Raw genomic sequence first — 24,861 nt, forward strand, 5'->3', positions numbered from 1 at the left:
TGCTGGACACAGAGTGAGCTGCTCCGGGAATTATCCAAGCTTTGCTTTATAAGCGCTTCAAACAAAAGCATTTACCGTGCCTTGCCCTCTAGTGCTTTGACAACTAAATTATTTTTTTTATTTTTTTTGGTTATATCCTTATCTGTAAAATATAGAAAGTCACCGCGAGAATTTCCAGTTACATATTCAAGCGTTGTGTTAAAGAGGTGGTATAATGCCCCTTTCACAAGATGTAAAATAAGTCTCTGATGTCCCCAGAGTGTGTATGTGAAGTTTTAGCTCAAAATACCCCAAAGATATTTTATATATCATGTTAAAATTGTCACCTTTTGAGGGTGCGGAAAAACGCACCGTTTTTGTGTCTGTCCCTTTAAATGCAAATGAGCTTCTGCTCCCAGCACAGGGGGCGGAGTTATAACAGCTTGTGTCCTTTTACCTCACACAGACATGCATTGAAAATTTCAACAACTTTTAGCCTTTTATGTTCAAACCGGAGTCATACAAAGATGGAGAGACTCAAGAACCAGTGTCAACATGTAGACAACATTTCTGAATGGTTAGTTGATGAATGTGTGTATCTTATGTGTAGTTATCTTCTAGTCATTGATTAGCATATGCATATGTTGATTACGTTTGTCCTTAAAAAGTCAAACAATGTAGAATTTTGCTCTCTTTTCTTTTGTTAGAAATTAACAAATTAAGTTTTAAAAATATACATGTAACACAAGTAATCATATTTATGAGAGCAGGAACAGTAAAGGCACTATTGCTGGAATAACCCATTAGTGTAATTAATTCAGATTAGTTCAATTAGTTCAGAGGAGTGCGTGTTCCTCACAAGCTCCTACAAGTTAACATGTTGTGCTTTTGTTTTTGTGTATTATCATTTTTTTATTTGGTCATTTTAATTTCTGCTTTAAAATAGTAAAGTCAGTTGTTTTATGTTTAGAATGTAATGTTTGTATTTTAGCCCTTTTTGCTATAATAATGTAGGTCTACATACATTCACTATAGGCCCATTTGTTTTCATAGGCTTCATATTGCACATTGTTTGGAGGACAGCATTGAGCAGGATGTGGAATTATAATTGAATATATTATTAATTAGTAAGTGATTTTTTTAATATATATACTGTATAATATATATATTTTTTTTCAACAGACAAATCGATTAAATAAAAAAACATTCTACATATTAATCGATTATCAAAATAATCATTAGTTGCAGCCCTATAATGCACACAAAGTAACAATGGATCCTTTTCAGAGACTGATGATGCATTTCCACAGTTATCAACATTGCAAAATTATACATTTATTATGCTAAACTTTGTTATAGGCTATTATCTTGGCAGAAGATTTACTGCAAGGGTGTTTCTTATACAACAGCTAAGTGGGTGATGCAAGTTTCACATCATTCTCTCTTCTAACTGTTGTAATCAATCTACAGGGTGGGCCATTTATATGGATACACCGTAATAACATGGGAATGGTTGGTGATATTAAAGTCCTGTTTGTGGCACATTAGTATATGTGAGGGGGCAAACTCCTCAAGATGGGTGGTGACCATCACATATACTAATGTGCCACAAACAGGACTTTAATATTACCAACCATTCCCATGTTATTACGGTGTATCCATATAAATGGCCCACCCTGTATATTTTTTCTCTCTTTTGAAAAGTTGGGGAATGCTATCATGGATTTTTTCTTTTGTCAATGGAGCAAATGGGAAATTATATTTGCTGTCATCTCCCGTTCACTGCTATATAAGTTTACCAAACTATGATGACTTCCACTTCTGAGAACCCAAATGTGAAAAGTGTCCATTTAGTCTTCACAGTAATTACAATAGAAGTAGAAGGCAGTTATGAATTACACATCACAATGAGCTTTTTTCTCTTTAAGGCTATATATTAATACTCTCTCATAAAGTGCAGTTTAAAACTTTTTTTGTGATGTGTAACCTATTGATGGCAAAACTAAAACATATAATTTTGCATTAAAATTATTATGAACTAACTAAAACTACACTGTAAAAATGAATACGATATCTAATCAATAAAATTGTGGCAACAGATTACAAGCAATATTATTAATTAAATTGAACAAATTAGAATTGAGTAATAATTAATGAAATTAATTCCTTAAAAGTTAACCATTTAAAATGAGTAAAATTTACAAAAAATAAATAAATTTAAAAAAATTTTATTGCCAACATTGAAGACACCTGATGTTAACAAGCAGAATCACTGAAGGAGAAAACTGTCATTTTGAGTCACCATTATGGTGATCGGTGTTTGTTTTAGTTGGGCTCTTGACCCTTAAATCATTTACTTTAGATTTTGTTTGGCTGCTGTACCTGAGTTATAACAGCCAGATGAACAACGAGAAAAGGTGATCTGATGGTTGTTGGTTGTGTTTTAACATAATCATTATTTCACAATCATTTAACCTGAATCGCTGAACTCATATAGAGCCCAAATTCTGAGTTAGGTTTACTTTATTAATTATAGCAGCTCTGTCCTTGTACAGCATAATATTTTTAGCCTTTTCAATGAAATCCATATGATCAAATCAAATTTTTTTTTAAAAACTTCAAAAAAAAGTTTTTATGTAGGCACACACATACATCAAGAATTCGCGTATGAATCTCAGCAATGGTGACAAACAGATCACCTCTGATCATAAGCTCATTATTTATTCATGCAGCAATGTATGATGTCAGCCATGAATGAGTTTTGATTGGTGGCACCCAGAATGCACTGCAACATGCTTTATAATTGTCACCATTGTTCAGATTCACAGGCTGATTATTGATGTATGTGTGTCTAAAAACTAAATCAAAACAAAAAATATATTTTTTGTATATGAGACACGTTTAAGAAATCTTTGTCACCTTTTTGTACACAACATTGTAAAAGTTCAAATATTATGCTGTGCAAGAACAGTGCTGCTATAATTAATAAAGTAAACCTAAATTGGTAAATTAGGTTCCCAAGTAAATTGGGAACTATATGAGTTCAGAGATTCAGGTCAAATGATTGTGAAATAATGATTATGTTAAAACCTAACCAACAACCATCAGATCACCTTTTCTCGTTGTTCATCTGGCTGTTATAACTCAGGTACAGCAGCCAAACAAAATCTAAAGTCAATGATTTAAGGTCAAGAGCCCAACTAAAACAAACACCGATCACCATAATGGCGACTTAAAATTACGGTTTTCTCCTTCAGTGATTCTGCTTGTTAACATCAGGTGTCTTCAATGTTGGCAATAAAAAAATAAAAAAATTTTTTTTTTTTTTTTTTTACATTTGACCCATTTTAAATGGTTAACTTTAAAGGAAATAATTTGATTAATTATTACTCAATTCTAATTTGTTACATTTAATTAATAATATTGCTTGTAATCTGTTGCCACAATTTTATTGATTAGATATAGCGTATTCATTTTTACAGTGTAATATATATGAATTATTTCTAAATTGTATTTATACATTATACATACAGACATCTGCATCAAACAATAGAAATAAAAATGTACTGTAAGTCTAATCTTAACACTCTTAAAGGGATAGTTCACCCAAAAATGAAAATTCTGTCATCATTTACTCACCCTCAAGTTGTTCCAGGCCTGCATGAGTTTCTTTCTTCTGTTGAACACACACAAAAAAAGACATTTTGAAGAATGTTGGTAACCAGACAGTTGACGGTAGCCATTGACTTCCATAGTAAAATAAATTAATAAATAACTAATACAAAGGAAGTCCCATTTTGACCCAGGAGAGGTACACAAGTTTTTTTAAACTACATATTTTTTGGTACGAAAATGAAACGTTACAAAAAGTATTGTTGTATTTTTTTCAGATTTTTAAAATAAACAAAAAAATGTAAGAGATATATAACCATTTAAACTACATTGTTACACCCTTTGCCTTCAGGTCCGTTTTGAGTGAACTGTGGTTTTACAACCATGAAATCAAATTATGCTGGTTATCCATCTATTAGTTGGATCTGTCTCAAATTATTTCTGTAAAATACATTTAGACTCTTTCCTACAGTCGCATGCACATTTTTTCCTTCCCACTGGGCCTGTATTTTGTTTCTAAACCTGCTTGCACAAGCACACACACACAATAATTCTGAAATTAAAATAATATGATACATAAAATGAATGTCTGTTTGTATATAAAACGTTCATAGACCAAATAGTCAAAATTTTAAAAAGGAAAGAGTAAACACATTTCATTCTGCTGCCACCTAAGGATGAACTATTGTAGCATGAAAAGAAGATTCAAAGCTGTTTATCATCTTTTTTTTTGTTTGTTTTCTTCGTTTATGCAAGTATATTGTTTGAAAACAATTCAGAGTAGTACTGATGTTGGTTTGTTAGCAAAAGTTGTTAGGAACATTTTTTTTTATAGCCAATGAAAAAGTTTCCTTGTAGTGAGGATGAGGTTCTAAAGGCAAACCATTACTGTAATTTTTTTTTTTTTTTTTTATATATATATATTTGTGTTTGAAAAATAACAGATTTGAGGGTTAGATCCACTTTCCATGAACCAGTACCAGATAGGACAAAGGTTTACAAAGTCGTCCTTCAGGAAAATCAGTTAAAGCAATTGGATAAGTTAACTTCAGATTGATGATAAGATTAAACATGCGATTCCATAACCTCATACTGAACATGCAAAAATTAAGCTTGCAAACGCATTTGGAATCAATTACCCATTGTCAGGGCCGTGCACAGGGGCATGTATTGAAACTGAAAAAGGGCACCCCCCTCCCCTTTTTTTATTATATATTTTTTTTATTAAGATTAGTTAGTAAGCCTATAAAAGGAAGAAATGGTCACATCTTCATGACAAATTCAATAACACAAAATAACAGTCTCAAAAGCTTTAAATTTGTTCACTATTAAAAACAACCATAATAATATAGATGGGTCAATGACGTGACGGGTCATTTTTTTGTCCAAAGGCCTTAATAATAATAAAAAAACAAATATATAACATCCAAAATATGTAAGGTAGTACAACTTGATCTCTTTTACTGAATCCAAACGGTTTTAATTATATTTTAAAGGTATTTTTAAGATTTTTAAGTGTCAAAAGGTCATTCGGTAAAACCGATATAGTAAATATTTAAATGGAATAATATTGTTTTTAATAACTAAAGGAACTACAATAATACAAATATAAAGCAGATAAGGCTCTTTTTTTTTTTTACATTTCTCCTTTTCTCCTTTCCCTGTGCAATGTTTTACTTGAATATGTTGGAGTGTTTGTAGTCCAATAAATGATTACATTTATGAGATCAGTGATAATAAATAAAATATGAGCCTTTATAGACATAGTGTTTAGTACTTATTCAAACAACAAGATCTTTGTTTACCCTTGCAAACCTTCATTCAGCTGCTGTCTGCTGTGCGGCTGCTGCCAAACTTCAGTTCATGCAGTCAAGATAGAGGGGGCGGAGTTATCAGGTTTACTGACAGTTTGAGGATCGAACAAAATGTACACAAGATCTTTTTAAGAACTTTCATTGGCTAAATATTTGTAAAACAGACAGACAGACGTAAAGGGTGACCAAAAGCATTGATTTATAAAAAATAAAAAAACAACAACAACAAAAAAACACCACCACCACCAAAAAAAAAGAAAAAAAAGGGGCACTTCGGAGTGTGAGGGCAAAAAGGGAATGTACTCTGCACAGGTTGAGCCTACCTGTGCACGTACCTGCCCCTTGTAATACATACAAAAAAAAAAAAAAAAAAAAAAAAACCTAGGCTAATCCTGTTGCAATTCTGTTGCATTTCTTGGTCTGGTTGGACCCTGTGGAATATAAGCTTATAAAACATAACTTAATATTTTTCAACTAAAACCATATTGTATCTGATCAGTAGACCTAACTTCTCATTAATGCACAGAAGGCAGTAAATGCACAGTTTTGAATGTTACCATGACATTACTTAAGTTAACCCCTTTTTATTAATTAAAAAATTTAGAAATTCTTTAAAATAAATGTTACAAGAACTAGCAAAAACCAGTGTGATGCCTGCCCTGAAAACCGATAGATTACAAAATTATTCTGCTGATGGATTTCTTCCAAATGGATCACATGTTGCACACTGTAGTGAACTACTGCATACTTGTACATACTCGTACGTATCTCTGTTCCTCCAGACACCTCCAGTTTTGCTTGATCGTTTCTGCCTATTTCTGCTTTCTCTCTTTTGTTGTTGTCATTTGTTGATTTTTATTAAATCTGTTTGGTTTATTTTGCATTGTCCCCTTACACCTTTTACATTTACATTTATTCCTTTAGCAAACGCTTTCATTTGAAGGCATTTGAAATGAGGAATGCTACAACAAAAGCGATTAAGCTTCTTACCAAATAACTAACCATTGTTAAAATAATTATATAGCTTACTTTTAGATTATATTAAAGCTTTTGCTTAGAAGTAATGCCATAAATGGTCAGCTTCAAAAGACATGCGCATATCATTAATTCAATTAATATTTTTGTCCATTAAAAAGTTTTTTTATTTAATTAATGCATTTTTTGGTTCAGCAAGGATGCTTTAAATTGATCAAAAGTGACAGTAAATACATTTATAATGTTACAGAATATTTATTTTTTCAAATAAATGCTGTTCTTTTGAACTTTATATTAATCAAATAAAGTTCAAAAATTGTTTCCACAAAAGAGGATCAAATCAGTAATGATACTGAAAATTCAGCTTCGTCACCACAGGAATAAATTACAATTTATAATATATTAATTATAGAAAAAATTTTTTTTTTTTTTTTTTTTTTTTAAATAAATGCAGCCTTGAAATTGTCAATTGTGATTTCATGGCCACACAAAACCATTAAGCTTCTTTAGTCTTGTCATACTGTAAATATTACATTACCTGTTTTTCAGCACTGATGAAACTCCTCCAGAGGTCTTGATTGAATCTCTTTCATTAGACTCTCTACCAATAAATGGTTATGTGATTTCACTGCAAGAAAAAAAGCACTTTTAATTATTATTATTTTTATTTAATTTTTTTGATTATTTGAAGTTTTGATTTGATTTGATTTTTTAATACAAAAAAAGAGCAAGCACTGGAGGGACATCATTTTATGTCACACATTGTGTACAAATACGATTCACCCCACTGAAAAGGGGAAATACAATTGTAGTTGTTTTGCAGTTGCTCAGACCATAGTTTCATGCACATTTTAGTCATCGGGTGGTTATCAGATTTTGGTGGGTGTGTTTTGTTCTTTCGAAGTTCCATTGCATCTGTAACATACCTTTGGTTTAGTCTGCCCATCTAGTTAATGATCAGTGAGCTGGATTGGCTTTTGTCCATTCTGGTTGGTGGTTTAAACATCAGGCCAGATAAGACTCTGGTCATCATCAGTATCACTTATGTTCATCCAATGAGAGTGAGGAAGCCTTTCATTTCCCCCTGTCTTACTCTACAGTATCAACACAGGCAGAAGTAGAGCTACCCGAAGCTCCTGACGTCCTCCTGCCTTCATCTCTCCACTGGAACTAACACTCCACATACACAGAAAAGCAAAGACTTAGGAAGACAAATGTATTCCCAAAGAAAGGGCTGGGAATGGTCCCTTACATTGTTGTCACTTGCTGTTTGCGTGGTAAGTCTTCACTTGTCGTATTTTGTATATCTAAATCGTCTGAATGGCAGAATCATTCTACAAAATATCTGAAACGGGCTGCTTTAAATATTGAAATAGCAAAGTGAAGAGTTTTGTCTTCCACGAGTTTCCTTTATATGCAGGTTATAAGTTGAGGTCACACTTAATTGTTTCATTTTCCAAAATAGAAAATTGATCCAAAAATAAATGTGAAGCATTTCATAAAAATGAGATATTGAAATGTGTATGGAATTTTGACCATACAAAATCGTCTGTCAGCGTGTGGAGAATGAATATTGTCTATTTGCTGATGGATTCTGGTCATCATTAAATTCAGTTGGCGTTATGCTTTTTCGAACGATACCCATCCAGACTCCGCCACCTATAGCTTTATTAAAAGTTTTCTGGCTATAATTGTGGTACAGTTGGTTGATTGGTCAGAGGCATTTGCAAAAGTTTAAAATTTGTTTGCATGAAACACAATACATTTATCAATGTTTGCTTGGTAATCTCATTTGATTTTTTTGTGTATTTGTTTGTGATTTTTGTGAATCACTTTAGATTTATTTGTGGATCCATTTTTGTGAATATGAAATAAATAGCACCTCATTTGATCACATCCACACTTTTTCTCGCTGTGGAATGCGTGTGAGCCAGAGTGTAGATACTTCTGAAAATGATTTGTTACAAATTGTAAAGAAAACATTTAATTTCCTTTCATTGTCATTTTTTGAATGAAAAACAAAACAAAACAAAACAAATTAAATACATTACCATTCAAAAGTTTGGGGCTAGTAATTAATACTTTTATTGAGCAAGGATGTATTAAATTAAACTGTTGCTATATATATATATATATATATATAATACAATGAATCCTGAAAAAAATATTTCGACAAAAAAATTAAGCAACACTGCTTCGAACATTGATAATAATAATAAATGTTTTTTGAGCAGCAAATCAGCATATTAGAATGATTTCTGAAGGATCATGTGACTGAAGACTGGAGTAATGATGCTAAAAATTCAGCTTTACCATTATATTAAAACAGTTATTTTAAATTGTAATTACATTGTGACTTTAGAGATTTCTTTCAAAAACATTGAAAAATCTTTGATGTAAATGCAGGCAAAAAACTGAAATCCTTATTGTTGAGTTCTGAGTGCTGAGTGCTTTAGTCACTTGACTAAACTAGATTGTTACATCCCTATCTATGTTATATCTCTGTCTTTTGCAGGTTCTCACCAGTGCTCAGCATGAACCAGGCTACTGCTCGTTTTATGAGGACTGTGGCCTAAACCCTGGTGTGGGGGGGGCTCTTATTCCCCCTAGGGTACCCTGTAAGGACTACAGAAAAGCCGTTAATGTGACGGGAGACCACTATGCACTTTTCAAATCTGTATGCCCAATGTTTGCCAACGGTGATGGTGAAACACTGGGCTGCTGCTCCATCAGGCAGCTCACAGCTCTACAGAGCAGCCTGACGCTGTCCAAAGCCGTGCTGATCCGATGCCCATCCTGCGCAGAGAACTTTGCACATCTCCACTGTGCCACCACCTGCAGTCCCAACCAAAGTCAGTTGTTAAAAATCACCAAAACCGCGAACATCACGCAGCCATCTGGCATTGTCAAGGAAGCTGTGGTAGGTTACGAGGCTTACATATCCACCAACTTCTCAGATGGTTCGTTTAGATCCTGCAGAAACGTACGAATCCCAGCCACCGGAGGGTTCGCTATTGCCACGATGTGTGGCCGCTATGGTGCGACTCTGTGTACACCGCAACGCTGGTACGATTTCCAGGGTGACTCAAGCAATGGACTGGCTCCTCTGGATATTAATTTCAGGCTCTTGCCAGAAGGACAGACCGCTGGACTCCCACAAGGAGCGTTTCCGTTTGCAGGAAGAGCATTGAATTGCAACGAGATGACACCTACAGGGGGTGAGGCCTGTTCCTGTCAGGACTGTGAGCAATCTTGTCCAGCTGTACCACCACCACCACCTTTACCAAAACCATTCATGATTGGTAGACTTAACGGCGTCCTTGTCATCTGTATCACAGTCTTTGCCTGCATCTTTTTCCTTTTTATGTGTTACATAGTTTTAGAGTGCACTACCTACTACCAAAAGTCAAGGAGCGCTCGGAAGGGCAAGAGCACCACGGACCAAAACGAAAATGAGATTAACCATAAAATCAGTCTTAAAGATGTTACGTGCTCTGACAGAGCTAGTCTTGCCACTCAGGACTTCCTAGGATCTCTTTTCGAGACCTGGGGAAAGATTATGGCAAGGTATCCTCAGTTTGTGCTTCCGGTCTGCCTTGTGGTTGTGATAGCATTCACAGTGGGAATAAAAGACATAGAACTGACCACAGATCCTGTCCAGCTCTGGTCAGCACCCCAAAGTCGTGCCATGCGTGAGAAGGACTTCCATGATACACATTTTGATCCATTTTACCGCACCAATCAGCTGATCTTGACCGCTCCAGACCGGCCCAGCCACTACTATGACTCCTTACTCTTTGGCCAACAGAACTTCAGTGGCATCATCTCTAAAGGTAAAACTTGCTGTTGTTTCACTTGTTGGTCAAAATAATTCGTTTGATGGCTACACAATCAATCAAAAAAAATAATGGTGATTACCAATAAGGTTGTCAAAAATTAACTCATTGTGAAAAGTGTCAAAAGTATTACGCATACTATTTAGCTCTAGAGAAGTAGCGGCAGATCTCTTCCGTATTGTAATGTACAATGGATTATCGAAAAAAGAAAAAAGGTGTAGGATGGGTTCTACCTTGGATCTATCCATCAGTTGTTGATTGAATGGAGATAGATCTGAATGTGAGCTTGCAGTCCATTGTACCACATGACTGCACAAGTCCAAGCATACTGTACTTCACCAGTGAGAATTTCACTGGAAAAGGTTTTTGCTCATAGCTTTCTGTATATAATCCATTCACAATTGGAATAACCACTGTGAAGTTGGGATGTGTAGCCTTAGCCTCAAGCAGTCCTAATGAGTGTTTTATGTAGCAATGCTTTCATTTTTGAGAATTTTCTGTTCCCCTGAATCTTAGGTTTCAGTCATTCAAATACAGGCTTACTGAGTATGTTTCTTTCTCACAGATTTGATCATAGAGCTGCTGGAGCTTCAGCAGAGAATCCAGGCAATTGAATTCTGGTCAGATGATCTAAACCGAACTGCAAGCCTTAAAGATGTTTGCTATGCGCCACTCAATCCAGACAACCCCTCTTTAACAGACTGTGCTGTCAACAGTCTACCGCAGTACTTCCAAAATAGCTTGGACAACCTAAACGCCAAAGCAAACATGACAGAGCTCGGCGTGACTAAGGAGGTGGATTGGAGGGACCATTTCATCTACTGTGTAAAGTAAGTCACATATCCATATCTGTAGTTGTTACATTACCTTAGGAACATTTCCAGGTTTTTGAAGTTCCACTGAACAAGTTGTTGGGACTTTTCATGTTTTTGCATGCTGGGTCTTTCTGCCGTTTACATCATAAACTGCATCAACTGACTCTTTATGAGTCAGTCATTTAATCATTATTGCTCACCAATTGATTCAAATACATGATTCATTCAGGAAATAAATAAGAACTGGTTCAATTCAGAATTCTGTAGCATACTCTTCTCTTAAGCTAATACTACTACTATAAAATATTTCATATTAATATAACTAATATATGCTAGTATGCTACTCCGAATTCAGTCACAGTCTTTATGACATACTCGCATACTCTTGAGTAGGTACTTCTTTTAAATAAGTACTTACTCTGAAACTTTTAAAAATAAATGTTTTAGTATGAATGTGTATGAATGTAATCCGAATGGATGAAATACTACTTTCCTCATATTGTCATTGTCATCTGACCTACCAGCATTAGTTGTGTCACTACATGACCAAGTCCTCTTCTATGGCCTCATGGCATACTTTGTGCATACTGTTTTATGAATACTGTGAATTTGAACACTACTCTTTTCATATACTGTTTTTGCCAACTACATAGTATAGTTAAGTCTATATAGCATGCATATTCGTTGAAGCCAGAGACTGGCTACTATATAGCATACTACTACTATAATATAAAATAAATAGTAAGAGTAGGATTCTATTTCGAATGAAGACTTTATGAGAGAGTCATTGAATGATTCACTCAACCAATTTCATCATTCAAAATCACTGAATCATGCAGGAATGAAACAGCACCTATTGAGCTTTTTTTGTTGTTGTTGTTGTTGTTGTTGCTGCAAAAATAGACAGTAACTCCAAACAATATCACACATAACATAATTACATTCTGCTTGCCCACAGCTCTCCGTTATCATTTAAAGACATCACAGCTCTTGGCATGAGTTGCATGGCAGACTATGGAGGTCCTGTCTTCCCCTTCCTGGCTGTAGGAGGATATGAGGGTAAGGCACAAAACTGTCTGCTGGCATCTCATCTTTTTCTTAAAGATTTACTGAGCTGACTTTCAGCTTTCCATTACATTTTCAGATGAGGCATACACCATTGCTGAGGCCCTGATCCTCACCTTCTCCCTGAACAATTACGCACGATCCGACGCTAAATTTAAGGTGGTTCAACAGTGGGAAAGCATGTTCCTCAAAATTGTCCAGGAATATCAGAAAAACACAAGCACAAACTTCACATTTGCCTACATGGCTGAGGTGAGATTCTGGCTGACCATATGCTGTATAGATCAAAGATGCCAGTGTTTAACAGTGTCATAATCAAGTGATCTGGTGCTCCTCAGAGGTCTTTGGAAGATGAGATTAACAGAACGACTGCAGAAGATATCCCCATATTCATGATAAGCTATGCTGTCATCTTCCTCTACATTGCTGTGGCTCTTGGGGAATATTCATCCTGGAAGCGTATCCTGGTGAGTCAGTAACGGACGGCTTAATGGCTTACTGGGAATTTCCTAATTTCTGATAACAGGGAATAAAGGAAGAAGCATTTATTTTCTCAAAATGAAGGCCTAATGGAAACTCAACATAAACTGTTCTGAGCAATTCAAATGATACATTCTGGATATCAAAAACTAAATAACATACCCATTTTTTAAAGGGGTGGTATAATGCCCTTTTCACCAGATGTAAAATAAATCTGATTAAAATTAGTGTGTATGTAAAGTTTTAGCTCAAAATACCCCACAGATATTTTTATATAGCATGTTAAAGTTGTCACTTTTTGAGGTTGAGCAAAAATGCACCGTTTTGTATCTGTTCCTTTAAAGGCAAATGAGCTGCTGCTCCCGGCACAGAGGGCGGAGCTTCAAGAGCTTGTGTCCTTTTACCTCACACAGACATGCACTGAAAATTTCAAAAACTTTTAGACATTTATGTTCAAACAAAGTCAGAATGATGGAGAGACTCAATAAGAAGTGACAACATGTAGACAATATTTCTGAATGGTTAGTTGGTGAATTTATGTAGCTTATGTTCAGTTATCGTCTAGTCATTGATTAGCATATTCTGTCTTGATAATCTTGCGTTCCCGGGAGCGGGTTTATGTAAATTTTAGGGTTAGTGATGTCACTAACCCGGGAGGAATATCGTGTAGTCCTTACCAGCCGTTTGTTGTAGTCCTTAAAAAGCAATTTCTTTAAAAGCAAATGTCTCCCTTTGCGTTGAACTTTGAGCATTGTAACTTTGCAGATGTTGTTTATGCTCAAACAGTAACATTACACACTCACTAAAGTTAGAAAAGTGAAATCATATTCAACCACCCCTTTAAACATTTTCCATTTTGAATGGCTTTTTCTCAAAATATTTCACATTTGTTTCTCAGTTGATATAGTATGGAGGTCAGAAAAAAAGAATGAATAATAAGCTTAGTTATAGATTGAGTATTATCTCCACTTTCCAAAAGTATTTCAGATGAACTATCCATTGGCCTAGTTTGACAAGTAAATATATTCTAATGCTGCTTCTACAAACCATGGTTGTATGGTTGTCTTCTTAGGTAGACTCAAAGTTCTTGGTCGGACTGGGTGGTATTCTGGTCGTCGGCTGCTCTGTCTTAGCCTCAATGGGTTTCTATGCCTGGATTGGGGTTCCGTCCTCACTGGTCATTCTGCAGGTGGTGCCCTTCCTCGTGCTTGCTGTGGGAGCTGATAACATCTTCATTTTTGTTTTAGAATATCAGGTATGTTTCTTTCTTCATTCTGTTTTTCTTTGTAACTTATCTTTCTGACATACTTTCTAGGGGTCAGCTTTAAATGGTGAATCAAATCACTTTATTTCACTTACTGACTTCTTTTACAGTTCTTAGTTTTATACAGTATCGTTCAAATGTTTTTTTGTTTTTTTAAAGTAATGTACACTTTTATTCTGCATGGATGCATTCAATTAAAATAAATGTTCAAATAAATGCTGTTCTTTTGAACAGTTTTCACACACAAAAAGCAGTACAACAGTTTTAAACTGTGATAATAATATATATAATATTTATTGTGCATCAAATCATCATATTAGAATGATTTCTAAAGGAACATTTGACACTGAAGACTTGAGGTAATGATGCTGAAAATTCAGCTCTACCATCACAGGAATATATTACATTTTTAAATATATTCAAATAGAAAACAGTTATTTTGAATTTTAATAATATTTCACAATATTTCTGTTTTACTGTGTTTTTGATCAAATAAATGCAGCCTTGGTGAGCATGAAAAAAAAAAATCTTAACAACTCCAAACTTTGAAATGTTAGTGTATATTCGTCCGTCCGTCCATCCATCCATCCATATATACATACATATAAAAACATATGCATACACATACATACATATACATACATGCATGCATATATTAGAAGTAGAAGATCTTCATAAACCACGCTTTTTTTTTTTCTGTCTTTTCCATGTTGAATCTCAATCAGAGAGATATGCGCAGACCAGGAGAGCAGAGGGAGGAACATATCGGGAGAGTTCTTGGAAATGTGGCTCCCAGCATGCTCCTTTGCAGTTTATCTGAATCTGTTTGTTTCTTCCTGGGTGAGAATTTCCCACTAATCTTTATCTCTGATTCATCCCATAAAACACAAGAACAAGAAATGTTTTATTTTTATACAATTATGGATAGAAACGAGGAACATTTATTAAATTGCCTGACCTTTACTCACATGTGCATGTCAGTGAAACATAAAGCATCAGATATGTACCACCCTAATTAAATAGAGATATGATTTATGTATAGTGGCAATAATTTTCTTTGAATGAGTCATATATAACGCAGTCAATGGGTTCAGATTAATTCCATGTATGAGTAAACACACTTAAACACACCCTCATTGTCTCTTTGCAGGTGCTTTGAGCACTATGCCGGCGGTGAAGTCGTTTGCCCTATACGCGGCATTGGCTGTGCTCATGGACTTCATTCTACAGATGACTGCCTTTGTGGCTCTGCTCTCACTTGATGCTCGACGACAAGATGCAAACCGTTGTGAGATAGCTTGCTGTGTTACTGTGACAACTCCACACCCATCCAAACCCAACCAGGGCATCCTGCTCCCATTAATGAAAAAATACTACGCCCCTGCACTGCTCAACCCTGTCAGCAGGGTAATAGTGGTACGTTCCTACTTTACAGCATTATGGTTTCTTTAACTGCAGTCATTTTATGATTTTTATTACAATTGCTACTTTTCAAATGTCTTTTATTTATATATTCAATGGATTTACCTTTATCCCAGTTCTAGACTTTCAGTCGTAAAATATGAAAATCCATCATAAAGATATAAAATAGCACATTTTTAAAGCTATAGGCCTAGTAATAAAAACAACTTGTAAAAAAAATATTGTGTTAACCTTTATGGTAACACTTAAAGCCTTTATGTATAATGCATTATAAAGGTATTCATAATGTACTTTACAATGCATTAAATCTTTTCATAAAAAAATCATTCTTTTTATATCTGCAGATTCCTTGTTACATCTGAAAGTGGTTGTCATGTGTTTTAATGCTTTCTAAACGTTTAACAATGAATAGATGTGTATTATAACTGTGGTTACAATTATTTATATTGACCATACAAGGCATAATTACTGCATTAAAATACTTTTATAATGAATCATATATAAAGGCTTTAAGTAAAGGTTTATAATTTATATATATTTTACAAATTCCTCAGCTGTCCTTGGCCTGATTTCCAACACAACCAACAATTTTGCCACTAATAAAATTATAAAAAGCTATAATTTTCTCAAAATGTTCATTAATTTCATTTTACTATTTTTAGGCTACATAAACATATGAAATCAACCTTAACAGAATAAAGGAATCAGACATTTTATTCCAGTATAAATTTAAATAAAAAAAGTAAAAGTATGTGTACATGACTAAAACAAGTGTCCATTGTTTAAAACACCCACCCATACTAGAATTTCATGCATATCAAAAAAAAAAAAGAAAAAATCTTTCTTTTTGTTCTTTACATGCTTTTATATAATACAATTAATAATAGTTTAATATCATGATGTCTTGTTCTCTTAGATGGTGGTGTTCCTTGTGATGTTCTTTGCCTCTGTGTTCCTCTTGTTCAATGTAAAAGTGGGCTTAGATCAGGAACTGGCCATGCCAACTGTAAGTACAGAAGTTTATTTAACACACCAATAAAAATACATGAGCAAATATTAAAAACACTTTCAGTTATTCAATAATTAGTTACCGTGTTGTCTCTCTCTTCCCCTGTGTGTAAATATTACCAGGATTCCTACATGTTGGACTACTTTGCATACCTCAATAAGTATTTTGAGGTTGGCGTGCCAACGTATTTTATCACGACCAAAGGGTTCAATTTCACCAGTGCGGAGGGCTTAAATGCAGTGTGTTCTAGTGTGGGATGTGACCAGTTCTCTTTTACCCAGAAGATCCGATACGCCACTGAGTACCCTGACCGGTGAGCGCTATATATCTCCCCTGCATATCTCCACTATAAGTCTTTCAGCTTTCAGTGAACTAAAAATGTAATTTGGTGTTCTGCACTCCTCTACTCTTTACCTTACTTTGCATCACATCAGACCTTGAACTTACAGATTTGTGTTATCGATCTTGAAAGTCCACAGTGACACGGTCCTGGCAAGATACTATTATAGTGTTTGAGAATTATACAATGAAATGACTATGACAAAAAAAGCTTTATCACGTCTACCTCTTAGTATTCTTTGAATACTGCCTCTACAGTCATTCTAATTATAATGTTAGGATAGAGACAAAGATCTTTATAATACTGGTAAAGAGCCAGATAAATGATGAGCTATGGCTTCACTACCATACAAAAGTTTGGGTGTTGGAAAGATTTTTCAATAGTTTTGAAAGAAGTCGCTTACCAAGGATGCAGTTATTTGATCAAAAAACAGTAAAACGTAACAACTTTTCTATTTGTTGTTTTTTATATTTGAATATATTTTATAGTATTCATGTGATGGCAATGCTGCATTTTCAGAATCATTACTCCAGTTCTGATTTTCTGCTCAAGAAACATGTTGAAAATAGTTGTGCTGCTTCATTACACACATACATTTTTACAAAATACAAGGAGTTCAAGATCAAAAAATCACAATCTCGCTGATTGCTCTAGATCTTATTTGGCTATCCCAGCATCCTCCTGGGTGGATGACTATATTGACTGGCTGAATCCTGGATCCAAATGTTGTCGTATCTATACAACTGGCCCAAACATTGGAACATTTTGTCCGGCCAATGAGAGTAAGTGTCTATGTATAAATTACCAGTTAACTATTAAAGCTTTTATGTTTATGTATGGTCCAATGAACTAAATTTGAAACTTTTTGACAGCGGGTATTTTTACGTGTACCCAGAAGTGTATGAAAACCCCCGAAGACGGGGTTCTGCGGCCTAGTGTTGAAGAGTTTTACAGATTCCTGCCAGACTTTCTGAGCAACAGACCTGACCTTCAGTGTCCAAAAGGGTAAGAAATGCTACTACATCTGGTCATCTAAAGGACTGAATAGAAGCTTTGAATGTTTCGAATAAAACACGTCCATGGTTATAGTGTATTTACTAAAAATGTTTTTATTTCATTTACAGTGGTTTGGGAGCTTATGATAAAGCTGTAATTAGAGACAATGAAACTGGGGAAGTAATAGGTGAGATACATCAATTTGTACATGTAACATTTTGCATTCACCTTCTATCGTGGTTCTTAACGGGGCTTTAGCAAACTTACAATGGGACTTCCAAGATGCTTTTAAATTATTTAAAATAAGACAAAGCAAGCTTCAATATAAGCCTAAACAGAGTTTTTTGAAAACATGAACATATGAAGTAGCATAATTTTAATAGTGTGATTTCTAGACTTGGAAATGGCTATGATGATTAATAAAATATTAAAAAGAAATGGGCATTTTTAAAATGAATATACATTTCCCTATGCCGAGCTCTAAAATATTTGATTGGGTAGAAATTGTGAATAAAAACATTATGAGAATCACTGTTCTATGGAGCTGTTAAGTCATAACGTCAATTTGTTGGCTTATTCACAATTGGTTCCCTTAAGAAATGTAAGATTAGCAGTTTCCGATTTATGAGTAAAATGTATTACTAATATTACTGTAAGAGATTTTAACATTTTGTTCTACAACGTAAATTACTCACTTTCATACAGTACCTCAATCGTGATTCTTGAAACTGTCGTTTTTTTAAAAGCTACAATGGCTACAACAATTCGTTATACACGTCAACTCACTTCCTTATGGTACTGTAGTTGAAGCCCTTATTTGGTGAATTGTTCACAATGTTTGAGGTATGACTGTAATTTATGTTATAGAATCAAATGTGACGAAGCCACAGACTCTATTTTACTCATAAACTGAAAACTGCTAATTCTCTTCCAGGTTTTAAGGCCTACAAACAGCTCATTTAAGACACATTTAAGTGTTTCAGTCCATTCACAATTTATCATGACATCTCTCCATTTACAGCTTCTCGGTTCATGGCCTACCACACTCCTCTGGTCAACTCGCAGGAGTATACGGCCGCGCTGCAGAAGGTCAGAGAACTGGCGCGTAATATCACGCTGACCATGAGGCAAATCCCCGGCACCTCTCCTGACTTTGAGGTCTTCCCTTACACGTAGGTGTCGTCTTCTAATCCTCCCTTATCTTACCATCCTCACCCTTGCTGTTTCTTCTACGGGATAAGATAAGAAGCGATAATCAGGAAATGTAATGTTATTGAATGATAACGCGTCCTTGAGCTACTTCATAAATTGCAAAACTACATCACGAATCCTTGAGCTACTTGATACGTTTCTCCCTGTTCAGGATAGAACAGGGATGTCACGCATCCATTTTAAAGGGTCATGAAACCCTAAAACACATTTTTTGAGATGTTAAAGGATTAGTTCACCCCAAAATGAAAATGTCCTAATAATTTACTCACCCCAATGCCATCCAAGATATCCATGTCTTTCTTTCCTCAGTGGGAGAGAAATTATGTTTTTTGAGGAAAACATTTCTGGATTTTTCTTCTAACAATGGACTTCATTGGTTACCATCGGTTTTAAGTCCAAATCAATGCAGTTTCAAAAGTCTTTGAAGTGTTTAAACGGGGCTGTACGTGATCACAGCTGAAGAAGAGGTTGTTATCTAGCGAAACGATAGGTCATTTTCAAAAAAATTAGATAATTTATAGACTTTTTACCTTCAATAGTTCGGATTGAGCTGATCAACAAACGGACAGGGAACTATGTCATCACGTTGAAAGGTCACGCCGGCGCCGGCAGAAGTACCGCCCCACTGTTTACAATGCGACCGTACGTAGGAGGATAGTTCAAATAGTATTGTTTGCTATTATATATATAGATATAGTATTCAGTGAATATGAATATGAATAGTATATGAATAACATTCTGATGAATATGAATAGTAGTTCAAATAGTATTGCCGGCGCCGGCGTGACCTTTCAGCGTGATGACGTAGTTCCTGTCCGTTTGTTGATCAGCTCAGTCCGAACTATTGAAGGTAAAAAGTCTATAAATTATTTAAAAAAAATTGAAAATGACCTATCGTTTCGCTAGATAACAACCTCTTCTTCAGCTGTGATCGCGTACAGCCCGTTTAAACACTTCAAAGACTTTTGAAACTGCATTGATTTGGACTTAAAAACGATGGTAACCAATGAAGTCCATTGTTAGAAGAAAAATCCAGAAATGTTTTCCTCAAAAAACATAATTTCTCTCCCACTGAGGAAAGAAAGACATGGATATCTTGGATGGCATTGGGGTGAGTAAATTATTAGGAAATTTTCATTTTGGGGTGAACTAATCCTTTAACAGATATGTGCTGGTGGCATCAATGAAATCAATGAAAACAGCAATACCACTCATTATGTTTATTATTAAAGTAAATCTAAATGTGTCTTTTTTCCTCATTTTTCGGAGCAATTTCCTCCTTCCTGTTTAAAAGTCATGAAAAGTGATATATATGCGTAAATTCTGAGTGGTGATTGGTGGCTCACTTGGTGCTTCATGAAAAAGAAGTGTGCTTAATTATATTGAATGTGCACTTGTAGAGTACTTCAGATCTTCATAGTATATTTTTAACTGACTACTTGCTTGTTAATGAAATAAAAGGCCTCTCAAGTGTACTTTAAAGAGATTACACTTTCTTGACACAATTAAATACACTTTTAAAAAGTGCACTTGTAATAATGACAGATTAAAAGCTTTACTTTAAAGTACATTTTAAATCATTGTTTTTTTTTATTTTGTGGTGCTTTAAAGAAGTACCGTACACTTATTTTGATGTTTACAAACATATGTTAAACACATGTAAAGTACTTACATTTTAAAAGTACTAAATTGCAACTTCATTATTACAAATGTGTATTTATAAATACATGACATACATGTTTCATTAGAAATGACATTAAAATATATTTTAGTTTGCATAAATGCTTGTCAGTACATTCGGCAGTACACTTTAACCATATTTAAGACACAATAAGTTATGAAATTGCATATAAAGATGCTCTTAAGTCCTACTCAAGAATGTCAAAAAGCATTCTTAAGTTCAACTAATTGCATTGTGATATACATTTAAACTATGTTGCCATTAAGTAAATAACATGCAGTTAATTGTGCAAAAACTACATTTAGTTCCCACTTAATATTATTCTTTTAAAGTATATCATATCCATAATAACAGCTCTTTTTAAAAGGATGCTAAAGTGTACTTCTTTCACAAGGGTGTCCAAGATAAAATATGGCCAAAGAAAAAAAGTTCTTAGTTCTTAATACAAGTAAAAGACATGCATTAAAGTTTTCATTAAATGCACAAGAAGAACCAGGTGCCCTGACTCTGTGATCTTTCATTTCGCAGTGTGACGTACGTGTATTACGAACAGTACCTGACCATCGTGAATGAGGGTCTGTTCAACATTGCCTTGTGTCTTCTCCCCACATTCGTTGTGTGTTGTATCCTGCTCGGCATGGACTTGAGATCAGGCTTTCTGAACCTGTTCACTATAGTGATGATCACTGTGGATACGGTTGGCGTCATGACGTTGTGGAGTATCGATTTCAACGCTGTGTCGCTTATTAACCTTGTGACTGTGAGTGTGTCGGAGAAACCATTAGCAAGTTTGCATTTCATAAAACCAATGACAGTGTCATTAGCAGTCCCTGACATTATTAACGCACGGTTTGTTTTGCAGGCTGTTGGTATATCGGTGGAGTTTGTATCTCATATAACACGCTCATTTGCTCTCAGCATTGGCCACACAAAGGTGGAAAGAGCAAAGGAAGCCACAGCGAACATGGGCAGTGCTGTGAGTACCAGAACACCAAACACTTGATGAATTTTGAAGACCTGCTCAGCTATGCTATTCCAGTCTAGTTGTGGTGCCATTACATATGTCTATGTTCTCTTTTCCAGGTGTTTGCTGGAGTTGCAATGACCAACCTACCTGGAATCATTGTTTTGGCATTTGCTAAAGCCCAGCTCATCCAGATCTTCTTCTTCAGACTCAATCTGGTCATCACTCTACTCGGCATGGTCCATGGCCTCATATTTCTGCCTGTGCTGCTCAGTTTCTTCGGTATGTTGCAAAAATGAAAAACTACATAATCAGTCTTTATGTCATTGGTGCTTAATCAAGTTCAAAAAGACTAGTTCTAATTCTAAACAAAGGCTATGTTCAGACTCACCTGGCTTCAAGAGGCACGGTAGCTACTGATGCTGGAGACTAGGGTCTTTAGCATCATTGTTAATGCGCCCGCTTCCCGAAATCGAGTTTTAAACAAGCTCGGAACGGGTCGAGTAGGACCAAGCAGCAACCTTGCGGTCTCTCTCTTGAATCCAACATGGAAGTGACTTAAACTGCAATTCATCGACTGGCCTCTAGAGACAGGCTCCAAAAGAGAGTCAATCCCATGTTAAAGGGATAGTGGAGGATCTTTCCGAATTTTAGATAAGACCCGCCCTCTCCACTTTTTGAATAAGTTTGATTGATTCACCAGAATGATTGACAACTAGGAGGACCAATAGTATAGGTGATCCACCCGGAAGTAAAAAATCCTCCATTATACCTTTAATATGCCCAATTTTACAGCAGAAAACAAGTTTACAGCCCTGTACAAAGTAGTTTTGGTCTATATAGCTGATTTTACCCTTCATGACAACGGTGAGGGGGTGGAATTTTTTATAACTCATCCATTAAAATTATATTAAGCCTTAAAGTTCTGCATAATTAAGGGCGTGGCCACTTGAGTGACGGGTGGATTGCCACTGCTGTCACTACTAGCCGTTTGTCTGCTGTTTGTTAGCCGTCACGTCACCTCAGCTAATCCCGCCTCTTTGCCTATTTTCGGTTATCCGTGAGTGACGCGCCGCCAAGATGGCGACGGCCATTAATGGTTTTAAAAGAGGTTTCTTATGCTCATCAAGGCCGCATTAATTTGACCAAAAAATACAGTAAAACCGAAATATTATGAAATGTTATTACAATATAAAATAACAGTTTTCCTTTTGAATATATGATCAAATGTAATGTATTTTCTAAATTATTACTCCAGTCTTCAGTGTCAAATGATCCTTCAGAAATCATTATAATATGCTGATTTGCTGCTCAAAACGATTCTTATCATTATCAATGTTGTAAACTGTAGTGTTGCTTCATATTTTTGTGGAAATCAAGATAAATCTTTTTCAGGATTCTTTGATGAATAGAAAGTTCAAAAGAACAGCACTTTGTGATTGAAATCTTTTGTAACATTATAAATATCTTTACTATCACTTTTGGTTAATTTAATGCATGCATTCTTGCTTAATAAAACTAAAACTAACACTAATTATTTTATGTTTTTTAATCTTACTGACCCTAAACGGTTGAGTAAATGGTTAGGACACCAATTGCTGAATTAAATGCATTTTAAAGAGGTCATCTTACAACAATGTAGCATACCACTGTTTGAATTTAGAAAAACTGTATTGAAGACAGTATAGCATTTTTAAAATATTTGTACATTTGTGTTGTACTTGCAGCTGAGCTACAGTACATACAAATAAAGCAGTATTATTAAATCTAAATAGTGCAAATAAAGTGTGTAAGAAAAGAGAAAATACATAGTGTAACTGATGAAGAAATATAAAAGGGATCATGTTAAAAAATAAAAATGATACAGTCCAAACTATATGCAGTACACTAGTATTCAATTCCAAAACCTGAACAAACCAAACAATTTTGTTTGTGGTTCTTTGTATATATTGTGTTAGAATTTGGAAAAAGAGAACAAAATTGTATATAAATACATTTATATATGAAATATATATATATGTGTGTGTGTGTGTGTTAGAACAGGTTTGGATTAAACAAAATGGAACGGTTTTATTAACTCATAAAATCGACTGTCTGTGTTGCTCAGGTCCTGGTGTGAACAACGCACTTCTGCTGCAGATTCAAGAGAAAAAAGCCAAGGAGATGGAGCTCAACAGCAAAGCCACATATGACAATGTTAGCTTCAAAAACCACGAGAAATCGAACGGCGAAATCCCCGTAGAGCCTTCGTGTCCAGTAAAGGCCGACATTATCTTCAACACCACCCAAGAACCCAACCACTGGGATATTGCCATATTGTAGCCTAAGACCTCTTACAAACTGCTCTTCCTCTTCCTTCCAGTTCATTTACCCATTACACTGAATTTGCAGTCATGAAAGGCAGACATAAGATTGCCATTACACACACTACTGCATGTAAGCATTGGAGGGAAAAACAACCAACCACATTGAAACTTTCCAAGCAGAATCACCTCATGCTACAGTATTTCAGCTCTATACCTCCTTATGTGGGCTTCTCGATAGCATTGCGTGATTGCTATCAACCTGTCCGTCTCCTTCTGAAGATGTTCATGAGCGAGAGCGAGATCGACTTGCCCAGGTCACGCCTGAGACAAAGTGATATGGATACAAATGAGGAGCTCAATTCCACTGTTTTAGAAATAAGGAAATTACTACAGTAGATGAGAATTATTTTAGGTTTTTATTATGCAATATTTGTTGAATGTTATATTTAATCGTTGTTGTTGTTTAGGTTTTATATTGTCATTTTTGCATGATAGTAATTATCTTGTTCATAATAGAAACAACTCTGAAAGGAGGAAAATGTAGCTCAAATAACACTCCAGTTTAAAGAGTGTCAGCTCTTGTATTGTAAGCATTACTGTAGTAATATTAAATGCACTGTGTGTATTTCTACATTCTGCAAAAATTCATTGAATGTTAAATAGATTTCAACTTTGCATTCAAAGTTTAAACTTACTGTTAAAGTAACTATAAAGCACTTTGACTATGATTGTAGGCAAACCCATTTCAGAGGCATTTCATTTTTAATTTTATTACAGAGTAAATATTTAAAAACATGCTTGTAATACTTTCAAACACTGTCAAATGGCACATTAAATGAAAATAGTTATATTTCTGTTGCAGGGAATTATATTAATTAAATATTAAACTATACTGTAATATTGCCTTTTCTCACATGAATATGTTCTAGCAAGTATTATGTTTAAGACTGTTATTAAATAAAGCAATAATCCCTATAAAGCAGTGGTTTACAGTGAATTAAGAACATTGTAAGGCCCAACGCGGAGTGGTTAGTCCATAAAAATATTTATTTGGTGTATGTTTGTACACTAGAGTAATTTACAACGGCTTT

At 34.9% G+C, this 24,861-nt stretch overlaps 1 protein-coding gene across 1 annotated transcript; it reads left to right on the forward strand.

Annotated features, from left to right (window-relative positions):
* The first annotated feature begins 7,480 nt into the window (after positions 1–7,480).
* Positions 7,481–24,791, forward strand: npc1l1 (NPC1-like 1). Its single transcript, XM_084390026.1, has 19 exons — positions 7,481–7,657; positions 8,896–10,213; positions 10,782–11,046; positions 11,990–12,090; positions 12,176–12,348; positions 12,435–12,563; positions 13,649–13,831; positions 14,566–14,680; positions 14,991–15,256; positions 16,179–16,268; positions 16,394–16,584; positions 17,266–17,393; positions 17,484–17,616; positions 17,736–17,794; positions 18,629–18,779; positions 21,029–21,260; positions 21,363–21,476; positions 21,584–21,746; positions 23,572–24,791. Exons 1-19 carry the CDS (start codon positions 7,595–7,597, stop codon positions 23,784–23,786), a joined length of 4,089 nt encoding a protein of 1,362 aa, XP_084246152.1. The 5' UTR covers positions 7,481–7,594; the 3' UTR covers positions 23,787–24,791.
* Positions 24,792–24,861: the final 70 nt, after the last annotated feature.

This window comes from Rutilus rutilus, assembly GCF_951802725.1.
Source record: "Rutilus rutilus genome assembly, chromosome: 19".
NCBI lineage: Eukaryota > Metazoa > Chordata > Actinopteri > Cypriniformes > Leuciscidae > Rutilus > Rutilus rutilus.